At 58.9% G+C, this 16,952-nt stretch overlaps 1 protein-coding gene across 3 annotated transcripts in view; it reads right to left on the bottom strand.

The window, feature by feature from the left end:
- Positions 1 to 1,354: 1,354 nt before the first annotated feature.
- Pdzd4 (PDZ domain containing 4) overlaps positions 1,355 to 16,952 on the bottom strand; it is a 22,949-nt gene continuing 7,351 nt past the window's right edge. The window contains exons 2-8 of one of the 3 annotated variants that reach the window (XM_005414156.1): positions 6,543 to 6,778; positions 5,756 to 5,846; positions 5,271 to 5,369; positions 4,617 to 4,679; positions 4,278 to 4,379; positions 3,912 to 4,022; positions 1,355 to 3,803 (exon numbers count right to left, since the gene is read on the bottom strand). In XM_005414156.1, coding sequence (XP_005414213.1) covers positions 2,268 to 3,803; positions 3,912 to 4,022; positions 4,278 to 4,379; positions 4,617 to 4,679; positions 5,271 to 5,369; positions 5,756 to 5,846; positions 6,543 to 6,778 — 2,238 coding nt within the window. In that variant the 3' untranslated portion in view covers positions 1,355 to 2,267. Of the gene's footprint in view, positions 3,804 to 3,911; positions 4,023 to 4,277; positions 4,380 to 4,616; positions 4,680 to 5,270; positions 5,370 to 5,755; positions 5,847 to 6,524; positions 6,779 to 16,952 lie in introns of all 3 variants that reach the window. The other 2 variants (XM_005414155.1, XM_005414157.1) reach the window with 2 other exon arrangements.

Here is a 16,952-nt window from a genome sequence, read left to right on the forward strand (position 1 = left end):
ACCACCTCTGTGTCTGCTCTGGCTGCTGTCCCCTCTGTCCCAGCACACGTCCTCCTGCCCTCGGTGGGACCCCAAGCAGGGCTGGTTGTCCTCGTGGCATCCTGTTCCAGCTGGGTCCTGTGGCCTCGTGGGCCCGCCTGGGCTGGCAGGCAGTGGGGCAGGCTGCCCTGCCACACATGCTCTTGGGGTGGCACCTACCTTGGCTGGCAGGCAGTGCTGCTGGTGACTCACAGAGGCAGAGCAGCCTCATTCTTACAAGGCACCCAGCTTCAGAGCCGGGGCATGAGCCTCACAGAAGCGCTGTGCCTGCTGAGCAGCAGCACCGGCTGCTACCTGTGCCACGACCTGTACACCCTAATGCCCCAAATCAGGCTCGGCACGGGATGCTTGGGAAATAATCACCCTCACCTGAGAGCCCTGTTTCCTCCTAGGGACTCCTGTGTCACGGGTGACTGCCACCAGCAGAGTGAGCACACCTGGCATGTGCCAGGCACCGGCCACTTGATGCCATGGGCAACCCATGGGATACTGAGGACCTTGGGGTCCATGAGGCTGGTGCAAGTCCCAAGTAAACTCTTCCAGCTATGGCTGTGATGAAACACTGCTCGCTCCAGGGTGTCGGGGAGAGGGCCTCAGGACCACCTGAGCACATGCTCCTAGAGGAAGGAGCATTGGGGGAGCTGGCTGAGATGGGGACCCCACCAGGATGTGCCAGCAGAGGAACTAGCCAGGAGGGGGCGTGCAGCTGCTCCCCTGGCCGCTGAGGAGCGAGCAGCAAGCACCCTGTGCCAGCAGCAGCTGGGGCAGGGGCATTGGCAGCCGTTGCCACCCACTGCTCCCTGGTGCTGGCTCCACCCCTGGCCTGATGGCGATGGCTGTTGCAGGTCATGGTGCCTAGTGCTATAGCCAGCCCTCCTGGCACTGCCTCTTCTGAGCCAGCCAAGGGACTCCAGCTCTGGGCAGCTGGCACTGGTCTCTGCTGGAATCCATGTGGGCTGAGTGTCCCGGGCACGACTGCCAGATGACAGGCAGCACTGCACCCTTGTGACCTGACCTTCCCGGCAGCGGGCTCAACTTCCTCCTGCTTGGAACTCAGCAGTTAGCAGTTCTTTTGGGTGTTTGGTTGGTTAAGGGTTTTATTTTTTGAGACAATCTCACTATGTAGTTCAGCCTGGCCTTAAACTCACTGTGGAGTCCAGGCTGGCCTCAAACTCACAGTGATCCTCCTGCCTCAGCCTCCCTAGTGCTGGCCTGACAGGTGTGCGCACCACCACATCCAGCGACATTTAGGAATTCATGCAGCAACAGCTCTTGCGGCATGGCAGCATGGCGAGAATGAACACGGAGGCTGTGATTCAGTTAGTAAAAAGGCAGCTTGCTTTATTCTCAAGATGCAGGTGGGGCAGGGGTGTGGCAGCCGTCTGCCTCCAAGCACAGGGCAGCGCACAGGCAGCATGGTTGCATACTGCAACACGCGGAAGAGGCTGGGGCTTCTCCCTCCCGCCCAGCCCACCTGCCTCTCACCGAGTCCTCTCCAGGCTGAGGGGTCTGAGGTTTTTCCGTGTTGCTGACGGGGCTTGGCCTCTCACCCCGCCTGACATCTAAGTGGCCCAGCCCCAGACGGCACGGCACAGACCCAGGGGCAGTGACTTCTCGGATGGACACTGTCCCTCTGTCCCCACAGTCTCGCTTTCCTTTGGTCACTGGGGAAGGGGGCGGCCCCCAGGAGTGAGCCTTGAGCAAGCTGAATCCAGGCTCCCCATTCGGCCTGTCATTGCCAGGCGCCGGGAGCTGCTTCCCGTTCCTCCCGCCCCCCTCCCCCCACCCTCCCTCCGCTCCCCCCCAACTCCTTCCCAGCCGGCACACAGGGCTCCACCTCTGCCCCTCGGCCAAGCTGCCCGCCCACGGCAGAGCCACGATACAGAAAAACAACTATCAGCAAGCACAGAAAGGGAAAAAAACCACAAAAACCGGGGTGCCTTTGTTCTACGAATCACTGCAGCTCCAGGGAGCACGAAGCTGGATGCTGTCTTGTGCTTAGTCCTTGTCACCTCGCACCGGCTTCCCTGCCTCCAGCATGGGGACACACGCACAGCGGAGCTCAAGGCTGGCTGTCGACCCGGCCGGTTACTTGGGGAGAAGGAAGTAGGCCATGCGAAAGGAGCATCCCCTCTCTTCCCCGTGCGCACAAGGACAGGCAGGAGGTGCGGGAACGCGGTGCACACACACATCAGACTCCAAGGGAAGCTGAGGGCTGCCTGGGCGGCTCAGACAGTGGTGACAGACAGCAGGGGGTTGTAGACCCGCTTGCCGTCTGCTGAGCGCGCGCCGTGGGCCAGCATCTCCTGGATGGTGATCCAGTTGTCCAGGATCTTCTTGTTCCGCTTCTTCATGGTCTTGCGGTGGCTCAGTGCGATGATGTTGAGCTCGGGCTTGCTATCGCCACTCTGCTGCTCCCTCAGGCACTCAAGCCGGCTCTGCATCATGAACTCACGGCGCTTCCGCTGCTCGCGCGCGCGTATCAGGTGCTGCTTGCGCTCCTCCTTGCTCCAGTAGCGGCCCATCTTCATCTCGCTCACTGCGTCGTCATCCGTGGTCATGCCGCTGCGCTCCTCCCGGATCTTCAGGGCCCGGGCCTTCAGCAGCCGGTCGCGCACAGGCCTCTTGGCCACGTAGCGAGTGCCATCGCTGCGCACCTTCACCTTCCACTCCATACGGGGTGCCTCGGCCCCAGCTGCCACGCTGCCCACCTGGGAGCCGCCAGCCAGGCCCAAGGCACCATGGCTCAGCTCCTCCAGGGTGCGTGGTGGGGCCAGCTGCACGCAACTGTGGTAGTGCTCGCTCTCCTGGCCCTGGCCGCGGTGGCGTCTCGACAGGTAAGGACTGCCTTCAGGGCCCATCCGCTCCAGGGCCACCCCAGTCTTGGGGCCCCGGCGGACACGCTCCTCCGCGTGCTGCCTCCGGCCCGCCTCGGGTTCCCGGGAGAGGGACCGGAACTTGGCAGGGCTCCCTGGTGCGGGGGTCACCTTGGGGGCGCTGGTGATGGGAGGACCAGGGAGGGTCCGGTTCAAATTGGAGTTGCTGGCGGCAGCAGTGACAGCCCGCTTCAGTGGGCTCTCAGGCAGGGGCTCCACGAGCAGCGGGGTGCTGCGGCAGCTCTCCCCCGTGTTGTAGGCGCTGGTACTGTCCTTGTCAGACTTCTCAGGCAGCTCAGAGATGTCGGACAGCTCGTGCTTCTTGGGCTCGCCGGCCGCCAGGTCGTACAGGCTCTCCTCCTCCAGCAGCCAGGCCTTCATGCACCGCTCCCGCAGCTGCTGCATCTTCTGTGCGCGCAGGATGTTGCGGCACTTGAACTCCAGGTGCCTCAGCTCCTCCTCCAGCATGGCCATCTCATGGCCCAGGCTCTCGTTGCGGTTGACATCCAGGGCACTGTTGCCCGCCGAGGCCCTTGAGAAGAGCAGGCCCAGCTGGTTGCCATTTTCCAGGTGGCACTTGATCTCCAGCAGCTCCCGGTAGCGCTCGTACTCCTCGTCAGTGAGGCCGGGCACGTCTCCTGCACCCAGCCCTGCACCTTCTGCCAGCAGCGAGTCCATGCTGAAGTGCAAGTCCCCTTGCAGGCCAAACTTGCGCAGGGTCCCGGGGGTGTTGGTGGCGCTGGGGGGCTCGTCCCCTAGCAGGTCGTGCTCTGAGCTCTCTTCATTGCGCGTGCTCTCGTCAGTCCGGCCCACCCCGCTGTCCAGCTCCTGGCTGTTGCTCAGGCCTGGGCCCGCTTCCGGGGCCCCCTTGTCCTCTTCATTTCCAGGCTGGGGCGGAAAGATGGGCACACTCAGGGGCTGTCACGGGAGGGAGGGCCACTGAGGGTCGTGGGACACCGAGATCCCGCCTGCCCCACCCCTTCCTCATGTCCTCACCTGCTGGGCAGGGGGTGACTTCAGCTTCCGGGCACATGGGTCCCCCTCATTCTCAGAGCCAAAGTCATCCAGGAAGTCATCCCGGTCACTGTCCTTCCACCGTTTTGCGGGCTGCACACACAGGTTCAAGTCATCCCTGTGACTGCCAGGACCTCCCCCAAGTAGCCCCTCTGGTTCCGTGGCCACCACACTCTCAGGGACATGAAACAAGCCAGGAGAGGGGACCCCAGCCCACTGGGTTGTCAGAGGCTGCAACCCCCTGTCCTCTTCCCCACCTACTCCAGGTCTGCGGTAGATCGGCAGCTTCCGAGGCAGAAAGCCCCAGGCTAGGGCCCCAAGGCTGCCCTGCCAGGCAAGCGCACACACCTGGCTCTCGGGCCGCGCCACCAGCAGGGAGATGTTAGTGTTCTCCTCCTGGCTCAGGATGGCCACTGCCTCTTCTCGGTTCTGGACGTCCATGCCGTTAATCTGGGACAGGCCAGGGAAAAATCAAAGGACACGGGCTACAGTTGCCCTGTGGGGTGGGTGCTGGCTGGGCCAGACTCCTGAGCTCCAGGCAGGTGTGAACAAGCGGAAGGGGCCTGGGAGAGGACAGGAGGGAAGGGAGGCAAATCCCACGGGAGCGCGAGAGCCACTAGGGGCCGCTGAGCCGCAGGCCAGGCCTCGGTGGGCGTGGCTAGGGGCGGGCCGATGGGCGGGGCTCACCTGAATGATTCGGTCCCCCTCGCGGATCCGGCCGTCTTTGGCTGCGATGCTGTTGGGATTCACCTGCAGAACACATATGTATCTCGGACCTGGCTCCTAAGGTGGCCCGTGCAGCGGGAAGGGGCAGCCTCATCTCGGGGCCGGCCAGCAAACCGGAAATACCCTCTGATTCCCACTACAGCTCCGGAAAGCCAGGCAGAGGTGCTGGGGCCTGGGACGCTCCTGTGCCCTTCCCCTTCCCCAACGCTCCCTTCCCCCACCACTCCCGTGCTCCTTTGCGTGGGAGCCTACTCTTTTCCGCCAGTGGCTGGGCCAAGAACATCAGCCTGGGGGGCTGGATGGGCAGTGGGCCATTTCCCATTCAAAAGGTTAGCTCGACTAGGATGTTGCTAGTACAGAGCTAGGCATGGTGGCATACATCTGTCATCCCAGCCATGTGAGGACAGACCCTGTCTCAAAACAATGCAAAGAATAAACTGCTAGTAGAGAGGCTCTGGGGAGCTGTGTGCCCGCCTTCGATACACAGACATCAGCCCCTGCTACCTCCCAGGGACTGGCCACAGGATGTGGGAGAGAACCAGCACTTGGGTACAGGTTGCTGGACACAGTGAAGCTGCCAGCTGCCCTGGCCTTGCCCTGCCGCGGCCCCCATACCTCTCCAACATAGATGCCCAGGTCTTCCTCATCGTCCGTGCGGTAGCACACCATCAGGCCCAGCTTGTCTCGGTGGCTGCTTTTATAAAGCTCCACCTCCTGCCGTGAGGGTGGGAGGAAGCAGAGGTAGAACGTCTGTGTGCACGAGCGAGGAGGCCCGTAGCTGGCCACACAGCCTCAGCCTGGCCCTGACCCCCGAGGCCCTACGGTCACCTGAGCTGATTGTCCAGTGCCTGGCCTTGAGGGCTCCCTTCTCTTACCATCCCGGGTGATGCATGTTCGGGGACTCCCCTACCAGGAAGTGCCCAAGGCACACGGGACACACAGCACATACGGACACGTGGAATGCACGAGACACAGACATGCAGGGACACAGACTCACCAACAGAGACGCGACTCGACACCTCGCCCGCGCCCTCCCCGACTTGGCCAGACACGTGAGCAAGGGCATCTGGGAAGGGCAGCGGGAGCCAGGCCGAGCTCACCTCGTACTCCAGCTCATCCATGCGGTCTACCTCCTGTGGGCTGCCCTCCATAAACTCTGCCGGGTCATAATACTCATGGCTGATGGGGGTGCTGCCCAGGAGAAGGCGGGTGTCAGGCATGCTGGCTGCTCCCTGCACCCCAGAACCCAGTCCCAGCTGGCCAGTCCCAGTGTGCTTGGCGTGCAGCCCTGCCCTGTGTGCGCTCTGGTGGGGGGATGTGGGTCGCCGTGCCTCCTCCAGAAGCCCCTGCTCCTGGGCCATGTGCATCCCCAGAAGCCGAGGCCCAGCTCTCCCCACCCATCCCTGCACTGGGCACTGACTTCTCCAAAGCTCCGGGCGCTCCACTACTCCCAGCACCAGCCCATGCATGCAGCGCCCCCAGGAGTTACCCAGGCCCAGGCCATGTGCAGAACAGACAGGCACCCCTCCGCCTGCACAGGACAGACTTCTGTCCCTCTCTTATCTCCAGGCGGGCCGAGAGAGGCTGAAGAGATGGAGGGGACGCAGAGCAGGTGGAGGAATGGGACAGGGATACGACAAGATTCAGGGGTGAGGCCCGTGAGGAGGCAGAGGCCATGGGTGGGGTGGCAGAGGATGGAGGAGCAGCGAGGTTCCCCAGCCAGCCGCAGGAGCCCAAGGCTGGAGGCCTGGTGGTGCCTGAGCCCAAGCCAGGTAGGCTGAGTCAGGTCTGGCACAGGCCAGAGCCCTGTCAGTGCCGCTGGTACATCCTCTCTGGAGCAGGCCTGGGGCCCTCCTGAGGGCAACTCACAGCTCAGACAGGACGTACGGCTCCAGGATGCCTGTGGGCGGGGTAGGCGGGCGCAGCTTGCCCAGCGCCATGATGTGCTCAAAGGTGATGTCGGTCTGAGTGCCACTGTCCACCAGCTGAAGGTCATGGCAGGAGCTGTCACCCCGCAGGCGGGGGCTTCGTCTTAGCACCTGGATGACCAGGGGCTCCTTGGAGGTGCGAAGGGCCTCCAGCGTCTGCTCCTGAGACAGCTTGGAGAGCTCCTTCCCATTCACCTGCGGCAGAGACATGCCTGGTGAGGGCCCTCGGGGCGCCTGCTGGTGAGGCCGAGGTGGGGGTCTGGGCGGCCGGCCCACACCCGACCGTTCCACCACAGACAGAGCTCTGGGCTTCGCTGGGCCCCGCCGCAGGCAGATGACCCAGTGTCCCGGCACTGTGAGCGCAGGAGCTTCCTTCAGCAGGAGCTGCCCATGCCATGCTGTCCCCTCCCACAAGGGTCTACATCTCTTTTGGGCAGCGCTGAGGCCCAGGAGCCATGGCAGGGGGATGAGCTTGATTGACATCCCTCACAACAGGGCTGGTCTCAGCTGATGCTGTGCACCGGGACATGGAGGGAAGGAGGGCCAGCAGGGAGAAGAGTGACAAGCTGCACAGTACAGTGCATGGTGGCACACACCTGACATCCTAGCACTCAGGAGGCTGAGGCAGGAGGATCTCTGTAAGTTCGAGGCCAGCCTGGGCTACATAGTGAGTTCGAGGCCAAGCTGGACTACCTAGCAAGAGCCTGTCTCAAAAAAAAAAAAAAGAAAAGAAAGAAAAGAAAAAACAAAACAACTGCGTAGCGAGTTGGTCTGTGTCTGCACGTGGCAACCGACCTTCAAAAGACCAAGGCTTTCACACTTGAGAAGGATGTTCATGAGGACTGGGGGCAGCTCTGGGGTACCACACTCACCTGCATGCACAGGCCCTGAGTCTATCCCCTGCATGAGAGACAGAGACAGAGACAGAGAGGGGGAGAGGAGAGGGGAGAGAGGGAGGGAGGAGAGAGGGAGAGAGAGGAGACAGGAGAGGGAGGGAGAGGAGATGGGGGAAGAGGAGAGAGAGGGAGGGAGAGCAGGGGGGGGGCAGAGAGAAAGAAAGAGCATGCAAGTCTGCCTTGTGGAACCGCGAGGAGGCAGCTTTAGCTACCACTCACCACTGTTTCTCAGGCACCGGCCACAGGCCAGGCTCGGGCGAGGCCCCAGAGGCCAGTCCCTCCTGAACTGTGAGTCCTAACAACCCTGCGTCCATTCTGAAAACGTGGAAACTGAGGCTCAGCCTGGAGAAGGGACCACATCCGGACCACAGCCAGGAAGGGCTGCACAGGGGCGGGGCCGGGGCAGGTGGAAGTGGGGAGCAGTGCCCTTCATGGGCTGCAGGCCAGTAGAGAAGGGACAGGTCACAAATGCCACCAGAAGCCAGGCACGCAAGTGGCAAGCAGGAGGGCCTGAGTGGAGGTGGCAGTGTGGGGGGTCATGCAGCGTTCCCTGGGAAGCAGCCTGGAAGAGCCATTCTGGGCCTGACAAGGCCATGCCCAGGAGTGGGCACAAGGACAGACATCACTGCCTAAGGGAAGTGGGTGGGCAGAGGGCGGGAAGTACCCATCGCCAAGGCCGAGTCAGCAGGAGGACCCCACGCTGGGGTTGCGCTCATCCCAATACTGCACATTGCAAGGTCCCTCCTGTCACCTGTCCTCACAACACCACCTCCCTGCCCTCCTCGTAGAAACATGGAGTCACGCTGCACAGTTGTGTGTTAGTGGCTGAACACGACAGCCCAGGGCCAGGTGGTCCCGGTCCCCTCCTGGCCTCCGCAGCAGTGTCCACAGTTACCTTTCTGCTATTTCATTATGGCCTTGTAGGTAATCATTTGTTTTCTCTTTCCCTTCTTCCCCCAGTTTTCATGTTCTGAAAAGTGCATTTCTTTTGCTTTGGTTTTTTTGAGACAGGGTCTCGATACGTAGCCTAGGCTGGCTTTGAACTTGCGGCAATCCTCCTGCCTCAGCCTCCCAGAGTACTGGGATGACTGGTGTGCTGCCATGTATAGTGGGAAAGCGTAGGAGAACATTGGGGCCGAAGGAGCCGCGGTTAGTGTGGCTGCTGGAGAGAGGCCGTGCAGGATGTCCAGCAGAGGTACTGTCCCTGGCGGCCTTTGACAGAGGCGCAAGAAGTGGTGCGAAGCCCTCACAGCAGCAGCTGGAGCCCGCTGGTAGAGACAGCCATTGCCAACACGGCGAGTGTAGAAACGGAACGCAAAGGACACTACTGAAAACAAAGGCCATGAGCACTGAAGCCTCACCACGTTCCAATGACTTTACTGCACACGACTGCCCTCCGTCCATGCGCAGGAAGCGAGACAGGCTCTCCAGGCAGGGATATGCTCAGTGGTAGAGCCTTCCCTAGCATACTCGAGACCCCGCCTTCGACCCTGCGCGCTACAAAACTAAACAAAAGATAGATCTCGCCATGTAGCCTAGGTTGGCCTCGAACTCCCTAAATAACCTAGGCTGGGCTCAAACTCCCAATACCCCCACCTCATCCTGCAGCGTGGCGGGATGCCAAGTGTGCGCCACCACAGCCCGCTGGCAGGTGAGCCACCTTGCCGCACCACCTTGGGTGGCAGCAGAGAGACGTGGCCTGTTCTTGCGCTTGCATGCAGAGGCGGCTCCCGCACTCCCAGGCAGGCAGGCAGGGCACCCACATGGTGGGACTCGGGACACTGGCGCGCTGGGAGGCAGAATCACACGGATGCCTTTCTTCCTGAAATCGTTACCCAGCAGCGGTGTTGCTATGGAAACCCAGAGAGGCCCTGGAAGAGTGCAGAGCAGGCTGGTGGGGGCTGGGTACCGTGAATCAGGGACCATCAAGAGATGGCTGGTGACATGACGGTGACGGCAGGCCCGCTGGGCTGGGTAAGCTCTGCACACAGGCAGCTCTGCTTTGGAAGCCTGGAGCGCCTTCAGCCTCCCCTCTTTCCTCTCAGGTCTCCGTGGGTCCCAAGAGGTAAAGAGGGTGTCCCGGGGGGCAGAAACTGACTGTGACAAGGGGAGGGGGCAGGCCACGACACCATGGGGAAGCAGGGGCACTGAGCAAGGAAGCTGGGGCTAGGGGCGGGGCCGGCCGTGGCATGACCCCCCCACACCCTGCACACCACGCCTCACTCGAAAAGGTGTCTCCAGGCTAGGGTGTAGCTCAGAGGCAAAACGCTTGCCCAGCAGTCACAAGGTACCGGCACCAGCTGCAGCCTCTCAAAACAAAAGACTACATGAGCCAGGCATGGTAGTCCACACCTATGATCCCAGCACTTGGGAGGCTGAGGCAGGAGGACTGCCTCAAGTTCAAAGCCAGCCTGGCCTACAAAGTGAGTTGAAGGCCAGCCTGGAATACATAGGGAGGCCCTGTCCCAACAAAACAAAACAAAGCAAAAGCTTCCCAGCCCAGGCCTGGGGCCCACGGACTCTGGCCAGCCCCGCAGGCCACGGGTACACATGGCACAGTGTGGAGAAAGTTCCACCCTGCCATTCCACATGGGCCCCAGGCTTCCGGGGACGAGGACAGACTGCCCGCCCCCTTGGTGTCAGGACAGAGAAGACACCCCAAAGGTGACATCGGGCAGACAGCCATCAAACAAGAGCCAGGCGTGGATTCAGTCCTGGGTCGGCGCCGGGACACTCAGGGAACTGAAACCCAACACAGACAGGGCTCTGGTCAAGCGCTGAACGCTGTGGGGATGCACAGGGCCCTCCTTTTAACAGGGAAAGGTGAGGCCCACTCAGCCCAATGCAAAGCGGGGGCGGTACACACACGCGCGACGCAGAGGACAAGTTGCTGCCAGTGGCACATCCCGGGCCTGGCAGCACGGGACCGTGGGGCAGGTGGATCTGGGTGACAGTGGAGTGTCCTCTGGATGCCTTCTCTCCCTCCCCCTGGCCTCCCAGCAGTCTCAATGACAGCCTGTGTCCAGTGTCCACGGTCCCTCTGGCATAGCCACCCCCCTCCATCTCTCCTTGCCCCTTTTCCTCCCAGGACTTGCTTGTCACTTCCTGCCCCTCTTCCTGTCACACCACCCAGGGTCTAGAACTAATGTCACATTGTTACCCGCAGGTAACTGTCACCCGAAGGAGTAAAGAGCCTGCTCTTTGTTGCATGAGCAGGGCAGGAGAAGGGAGAAATCAAAAGCCTGCCCGAGACCACGGGGAGACAAAGGTCTACACTACCAGCCGCCATGGCCATTCCGGGCTGGGGACCAGGCCTTGTGCCAGCCACACAAGGAAGCCAGCACAAAGGCCACAGCAAACTTCCAGGCGGGGGCTTGCGAGCCTGATCCTGTTCGGCCACCGTGCTGTGCCTGCAAGACCAGGCATCTGGTGACTTGGCCAAACCCACCCTGTGAGGGCTGCGGGCCCCCAAGGCCAAGGGCCCATCTTAGTTATTTCTCTCACAGCTGAGACAGAACACCTGACAACCACAATATAAGAAGGGAAGGTTTATTTAGCTCAGTCTGTAGAGGTTTTGGTCCATAGTCACTGGCTCCAAGGCAGGGTGGTATGGCAGAGGGCATCACAGAGGAGACACAGCACATGGTGGGCAGAAAGTAGCAAAACAACCAAGGGGCCTTAGCATCTTTGTGCCCCTTTTATCTTATCCAGATGTCATGGCTGTGTCTAGATGTCCCCCCAAAGCTTCATGTGCTCATAGGTGGGGTTTTCCAGAAGTGGTTGGATCTGGGGTGTGTGATGCTGGGATTGATTCATGGTGCAGTGCTAGGATTAAGGGCGCTAGGGTGAACGGTGTGAGTGTTCCCTGCCCTTAATCCTGAGTAGCCTGGATAAGAAATAAGGAACAGAAAGAGCTGTGGTCAGCCCTGGCTTGCTTGTTGTTGCTGCCTTCTGCCTGCCACACCATGGACTGTTTCTCCTCTTCAATGCCCTCTGCCATGTCACCCTGCCTTGGAGCCAGCCGCTATGGACTGGAACGTCTATAGACTCTGAGCTAAATAAACCTTTCCTCCTTTAACTTTAGGTGTCGGGTGTTTTCTCTCAGCAATGAGAGAGTAACTAAGACAAGGCTGAAGTGCTTGCAATGGTCTAGGACCAAACCAAAGGGGTCCCCGAGGGAAGGAGTCCAGCTGCTTCCTCTGGCGTATATCCGGGGTGGGGGCAGTGCCACTTGCCACCTAGCCCACTGTCTGAAAGTCTTGTTAAAAGGTCCCTGCGGGGCGTGGTGGCACACGCCTGTAATCCCAGCACTCGGGAGGCTGACGCAGGAGGGTCGTTGTGAATTTGAGACCAGCCTGGGCTACAAAGTGAGCTCAAGGCCAGCCTGAACTGCAGAGCGAGACCCTGTCTCAGAAAAAAAAGGTCCCCCACAGGCTCAAACCTACCTCCTTTGGGACAGTGGGGACTATACAACAGGCTGCCTCGTCCAGCGTGGCCCAACTCATGGGTACAATACACAACTTGCTTCCCCTGTGCTTTGCACACCTGTTCCCGACACGGTGGGAGGCGACAGCCATCTCAGGCTTCTCCAGCAACTGACCCTTTATCTCACCCACAATGCAGGCATTCAAAGCGCCACACTGAGATCAAATCAGAAGGCCCTGGAGACTGCCACCTGCTAGGCCACGCTTGTCCTAACTAGGGACTTTGTGTCCCCAGCACACTTGAGTTTGGAGTCCTTGGCTTTCACCTCGGGCCCTGGACAGGGGACTGGAGCCTTAGCGTGGCCCCTCTGCCTAGATGTGGTTCGACTGGTCCGCACACTGCGTGGGAACACTGTGCCCGCCTCTTGCACATGAGGACCCACGACTGCCCAAGTCTTGCAAACCCAGGCTCCAGGAGCCCCAAAAGAGGTGTCCCCTGCAGCCCCCAGCCCAGCCCAGCCTCCTTTCTGGGTATACTTTCCCAATTCTTTTTTTTTTTTTTTTTTTTTTTGCAGTACCGGGGATCAAACTCATGACCTTGCACTTGCCAGGCAGGTGCTTATGCCACTGAACTATATCCCCAGCCCTTCCCAATTCTATTTCATTTTGGTTTTGTTTTTCTGAGTCAGGGTCTTTCTATGTAGTCGAGGCTGGCCTCGAACTCACAGAGATCCTCCTGCCCCGGCCTCCCAAGTGCTGGGATGACAGGTGTACACCACCACAGCTGGTTTATTTTATTTTATTATTTTTTCAGTACTGGAAATCAAACCGAGGGGCACACTACCATTGCACTACCTCTCTAGCTCTTTACTTTTTATTTTGAGACAGGTGCTTGCTAAGTTGCCCAGGTAGGACATGAATTCATGATCCTCCTGCCTCAGCCCCCCTAAGCACTAGGATTACAGGCATGGAGCACTGAGCCTAGCTCCAAATCTTACCGAAGCATGAAATGGCCACTTTTAATTTGTCGCTAACTGTAAAGACCCTTGAAAAGGTTCACCAGACCCTTTGATTCCGTAACTTCACCCAAAATAATTATAACAGTGGGTGTTCATGTGAACTTATGGCAAGGGTTTCAGGAACTACTTCTAAATATCCAATTTTCTGACACTTAGAGCATTCACAACACGATGTAGCCATCCCCACTAATTCCACAACATTTTTATGCGCCCCAGAGAGACCCAATTAAAAATAAATAACAATAAAACTTGCTTAATGTGATGGCATGCCTTTCATCCCAGTCCTCGGGAAGCTGAGGCAGGAGGATCGCCATGAGTTTGAGGCCAACTCAGAGCCAAGTTCAAGGCCAGTCTGGAATACATAGTATAACCCTGTCAACCAAACAAACAAAACCAAACAAAAGGATGTTATGGGCTGGGGTGTAGTGTGCGTGTGTGTGTGTGTGTATGTGTGTGAGAGAGAGAGAGAGAGAGAAAAGAAGCTGGGAGTGAATATATAAAATCATTCTGAGCAGGGTGTGGTAGCCCACACCTGTAATCTCAGCACTCAGGAGGCTGAGGCAGGAGGATCACCAGGAGTTTGAGGCCAGCTTGAACTCACATAAAGGGGCCAGGGATATAGCTCAGGCACAGTGCCTGCCTGGCAAGCGCAAGGTCCTGTGTTCGATTCCTGGTACCAAAAAAACCAAACAGCCGGGCGTGGTGGTGCATGCCTGTAATCCCAGCACTCAGGAGGCTGAGGCAGGAGGATTGCTGCAAGTTCGAGACCAGCTTGGGCTACAAAGTGAACTCAAGGCCAGCCTGAACGGCATAGTGAGACCCTGTCTCAAAAAGACAAAAAAACAAAAAAAACCACAAAAAACAAACAAACAAACAAAAATCAATTCTTGGTACCAAAAAAAAAAAAAAAAAAACCTGAACTCACATAGTGAGTTTGAGGCTGATCTGAAATACATAGCAAGACCCTGTCTCAAAAAACAAAAAAAATCATTATGTAAGGGAAGTGGAAATTGGAGACTTTTTTCTTTTTTCCAAAAGCTATGTAAAGATAGCTACATTGCTTTTGAAAATAATAAATATCCACAAACTTAAAACAAGAATATGACTGCAGGATTATCATTATAAAATATTAAAGAACTCTGCCTGGTCTGTGTGAGCCAAACTTGGGGAACAGGTGTGGCAGGAAGTCTTGGGGGACCCCTGTACCCATGGGAAGGGGGACAAAGTCCAGCCCCCACTTCCCAGGTGGTGGCCCCATACACCCTGCACCTTCCCCCAAAGAACGCCGGGACGCTGGTGCTTTCTGGAAAGCTGGAGAAGGGCCGGGCTGAGTGACAGCACCACTCCCCCTCAATGGCTGTACCCCTCGGGCTCCCACTGACTGGTCTCAGTAAGATCCGCGGAGCCTGAGTGGTGGCACACCCCTGTCATCGCAGCACTCGGGAGGCTGAGGCAGGAGGCTCCCAAGTTCCAGCCCAGTCAGGTCAACCTGGCCAAATCCTGAGTCAGAAAAAGGAAAACTAGTAAAGGTCTGCGAATGTAGGTCACTAGGAAGGCCCTGGGTCCAATCCCGGTACCTGGTACTGGGAGTGGGGGGTGGTTTGCCAAGGGCTCAGTAGGTGGTCCAGGTGTGGCATGGCCCTGACCCCACCAGCCCAGTATCTGAGCACAAGAGGATGGAGATCAGAACCACATGGGCCGCTCCACCCAGCCCCAAGGGGAGCAGGGTGAGGGCAGAGCCAGGGCCAGAAGGAGCCCAGCTCAGCCAGCCTGAGCCCTCGGCCTGTGGCCAGGTGCCCAGGGAGAGGCCCTGGGTGCGGGTGAGGTCCCTGTGCTGGCGGCGGCCCCAAGGTGCCCGCGGTGGGGGCTGCTGCCGTTTCTGGGTGGGGGTGGAGCGGGGAGAGGGCTGCAGTGGGAGGACCAGTCAGGTGTGCTGGAGGTGAGCACAGGTGGTGGAACCCCAGATGCTCCATCTACAGGACAAAGGGTCCGGCAGTCCCGTCAGAGGCCCCAGAGCTGAAGTTAGGTGGCACCCACATCCCCAGGGGCCAATGACAGTGACCCCGGCACAGGGCTGGATGCAAGGGATATGGTGGGGGAGCTGGGGGTGGCGGGAGCTTCCTGAGAGAGGCTGAGCTGGAGAAGGACAGCTGGAATGTGGCAGCGCACAGGCGGGGATGGGGTGGCAGTGGAAGTGGCAAGATGTGCTCAAGGCCAGGCGTGGTGGCGCACACCTGTCATCCCAGCACTTGGGAGGCTGAGGCAGGAGGATCACTGGAGTTCGAGACCAGCCTGGGCTACAAAGTGAGCTCAAGGTCAGCCTGAACTGCATAGTGAGACCATTTCAAAAAGACAAAAAATAAAATAAAGTAAAATAAAAATATGCTCAGGGTCCCTTTGTATTTTAAAGGTAGACTACTTTCGAGGTGGGGGCAGGGCACAAGAGATGGGAGGGGCCCAGAAATGACACCCAGTGAGCACATAAAAAGATGCTAAGCAGAACTGGGCATGGTGCCGCAGCCCTGTCATCACAGCACTCAGGAGGCTGAGGCAGGAGGATTGTAAATTCAAGCCCAGCCTGAGCAATTTAGGGCAGTGAGCAATTTAGCTAGTGAGACCCTGCCTCAAAATCAAAAAGGGCTGGGGATGTGGCTCAGTGTGAGGCCCTGGTTTCCACCACCAGTACCATAAAGAAGGAATGAAGCAGCTACACGCTTGGGCGCATGGGCAGCCGTGAAAAGGGCCCATAGGAGGGAAAGGAGGCAGTGCAGAGCCACATGCTGCAATTCCACTGAAGCGACATGTCCAGAATGAATGGATCCGTGGGGCTGAAGCAATGGCATGGCTGCCAGAGGCTCTGGGAAGGAGCAGGGGTGGTTGCTTTGTGGGGTGTGAGCATATTGTTCAGGCGGTGGCCACTGCATAACAATTTAAGTGACTAAAATGTCACAGACAGCAGTTTTATGTTATGGGTATTTTATCACCACAATAAAATCAAACCGTTGCTCAGGTCCACAGGGAGCAGGGGTGTCCTTCAGAAGAAAGGGAGTGGGGTGCAATGGTACACACCTGTAATCTCAGCTACTTGAGGCTGAGGCAAGAGGATTGTAAATTTGAGGCTAACCTAGACTACATGGCAAGGCTTGTCTCAAAGGGGCAAACATGCTGGGCGTGGTAGTGCAGGTCTGTAATCCCAGCACTTGGGAGGCTGAGGCAGGAGGATCATTGTGAGTTCAAGACCAGCCTGGGCTACAAAGTGAGCTCAAGGCCAGCCTGAATGAACAGCATAGCTAGACCCTGTCTCAAAAAGACAAACAAACAAACAAACAAACAAAAATCAAAGGGTCAAACATGAGGCAAATCAAACCTATTGTCCTTCAAAATAAAAAGAAATTTAAAGTTTTGAAATTTTAGCTCAGCGGCAGAGCATTTGCCTGGCACCTGCGGGGTCCTGAGCTCCATCCGCAGAGCTGCCCAAAGAAAAAGCTGGGGAGGCAGAGGGGTGGGGAGGGAGACTGAGGCCCGGCGGAGCCCCTGCCAATCTCCATCTGCCGCCCCAAGTTGCCGAGACCTGCGGAGCCCCACACAGACACCTTGGGCGTCCTGTGAGCCTCACTGTTGGAGTCACCTACAATTCTGCTTTTGATTTACGACCGAGGGGAAGAGGGGCGGACGGCACCCCGGCGTCAGGCAGGGGCAGAGCTCGTGGTGGCAGGAGAAAGTCAGGGAGGGCAGCAGTGCGGCTTTGGTCCCGCGGGACCGACCCTGCCAGGCAAGGACCAAGGCGCGGGCAGAGCCTTTGGGGATTTCTGCAGACAATGGGGAGACGGCGACCGAGATGCGCCTGTCCTCTTAGGGAGCCACCGCCGGCGCAGCTGGACGCAAATGGGACCCGCGGAGGACACAGGGCCGGGGACCGTGAGCGAGGAGGGGACACGCGGCTGGCGCGGCAGGCTGGGGCCCCGGGGGAAGGCGGGTGCGTAGGGTAGCGACGGGGCTGGGGACCCGCGGGGAGGCGTGCCCGGGCCGG

Source organism: Chinchilla lanigera, unplaced genomic scaffold (genome assembly GCF_000276665.1).
Source record: "Chinchilla lanigera isolate Chin_1 unplaced genomic scaffold, ChiLan1.0 scaffold00179, whole genome shotgun sequence".
In the NCBI taxonomy this organism is placed as follows: domain Eukaryota; kingdom Metazoa; phylum Chordata; class Mammalia; order Rodentia; family Chinchillidae; genus Chinchilla; species Chinchilla lanigera.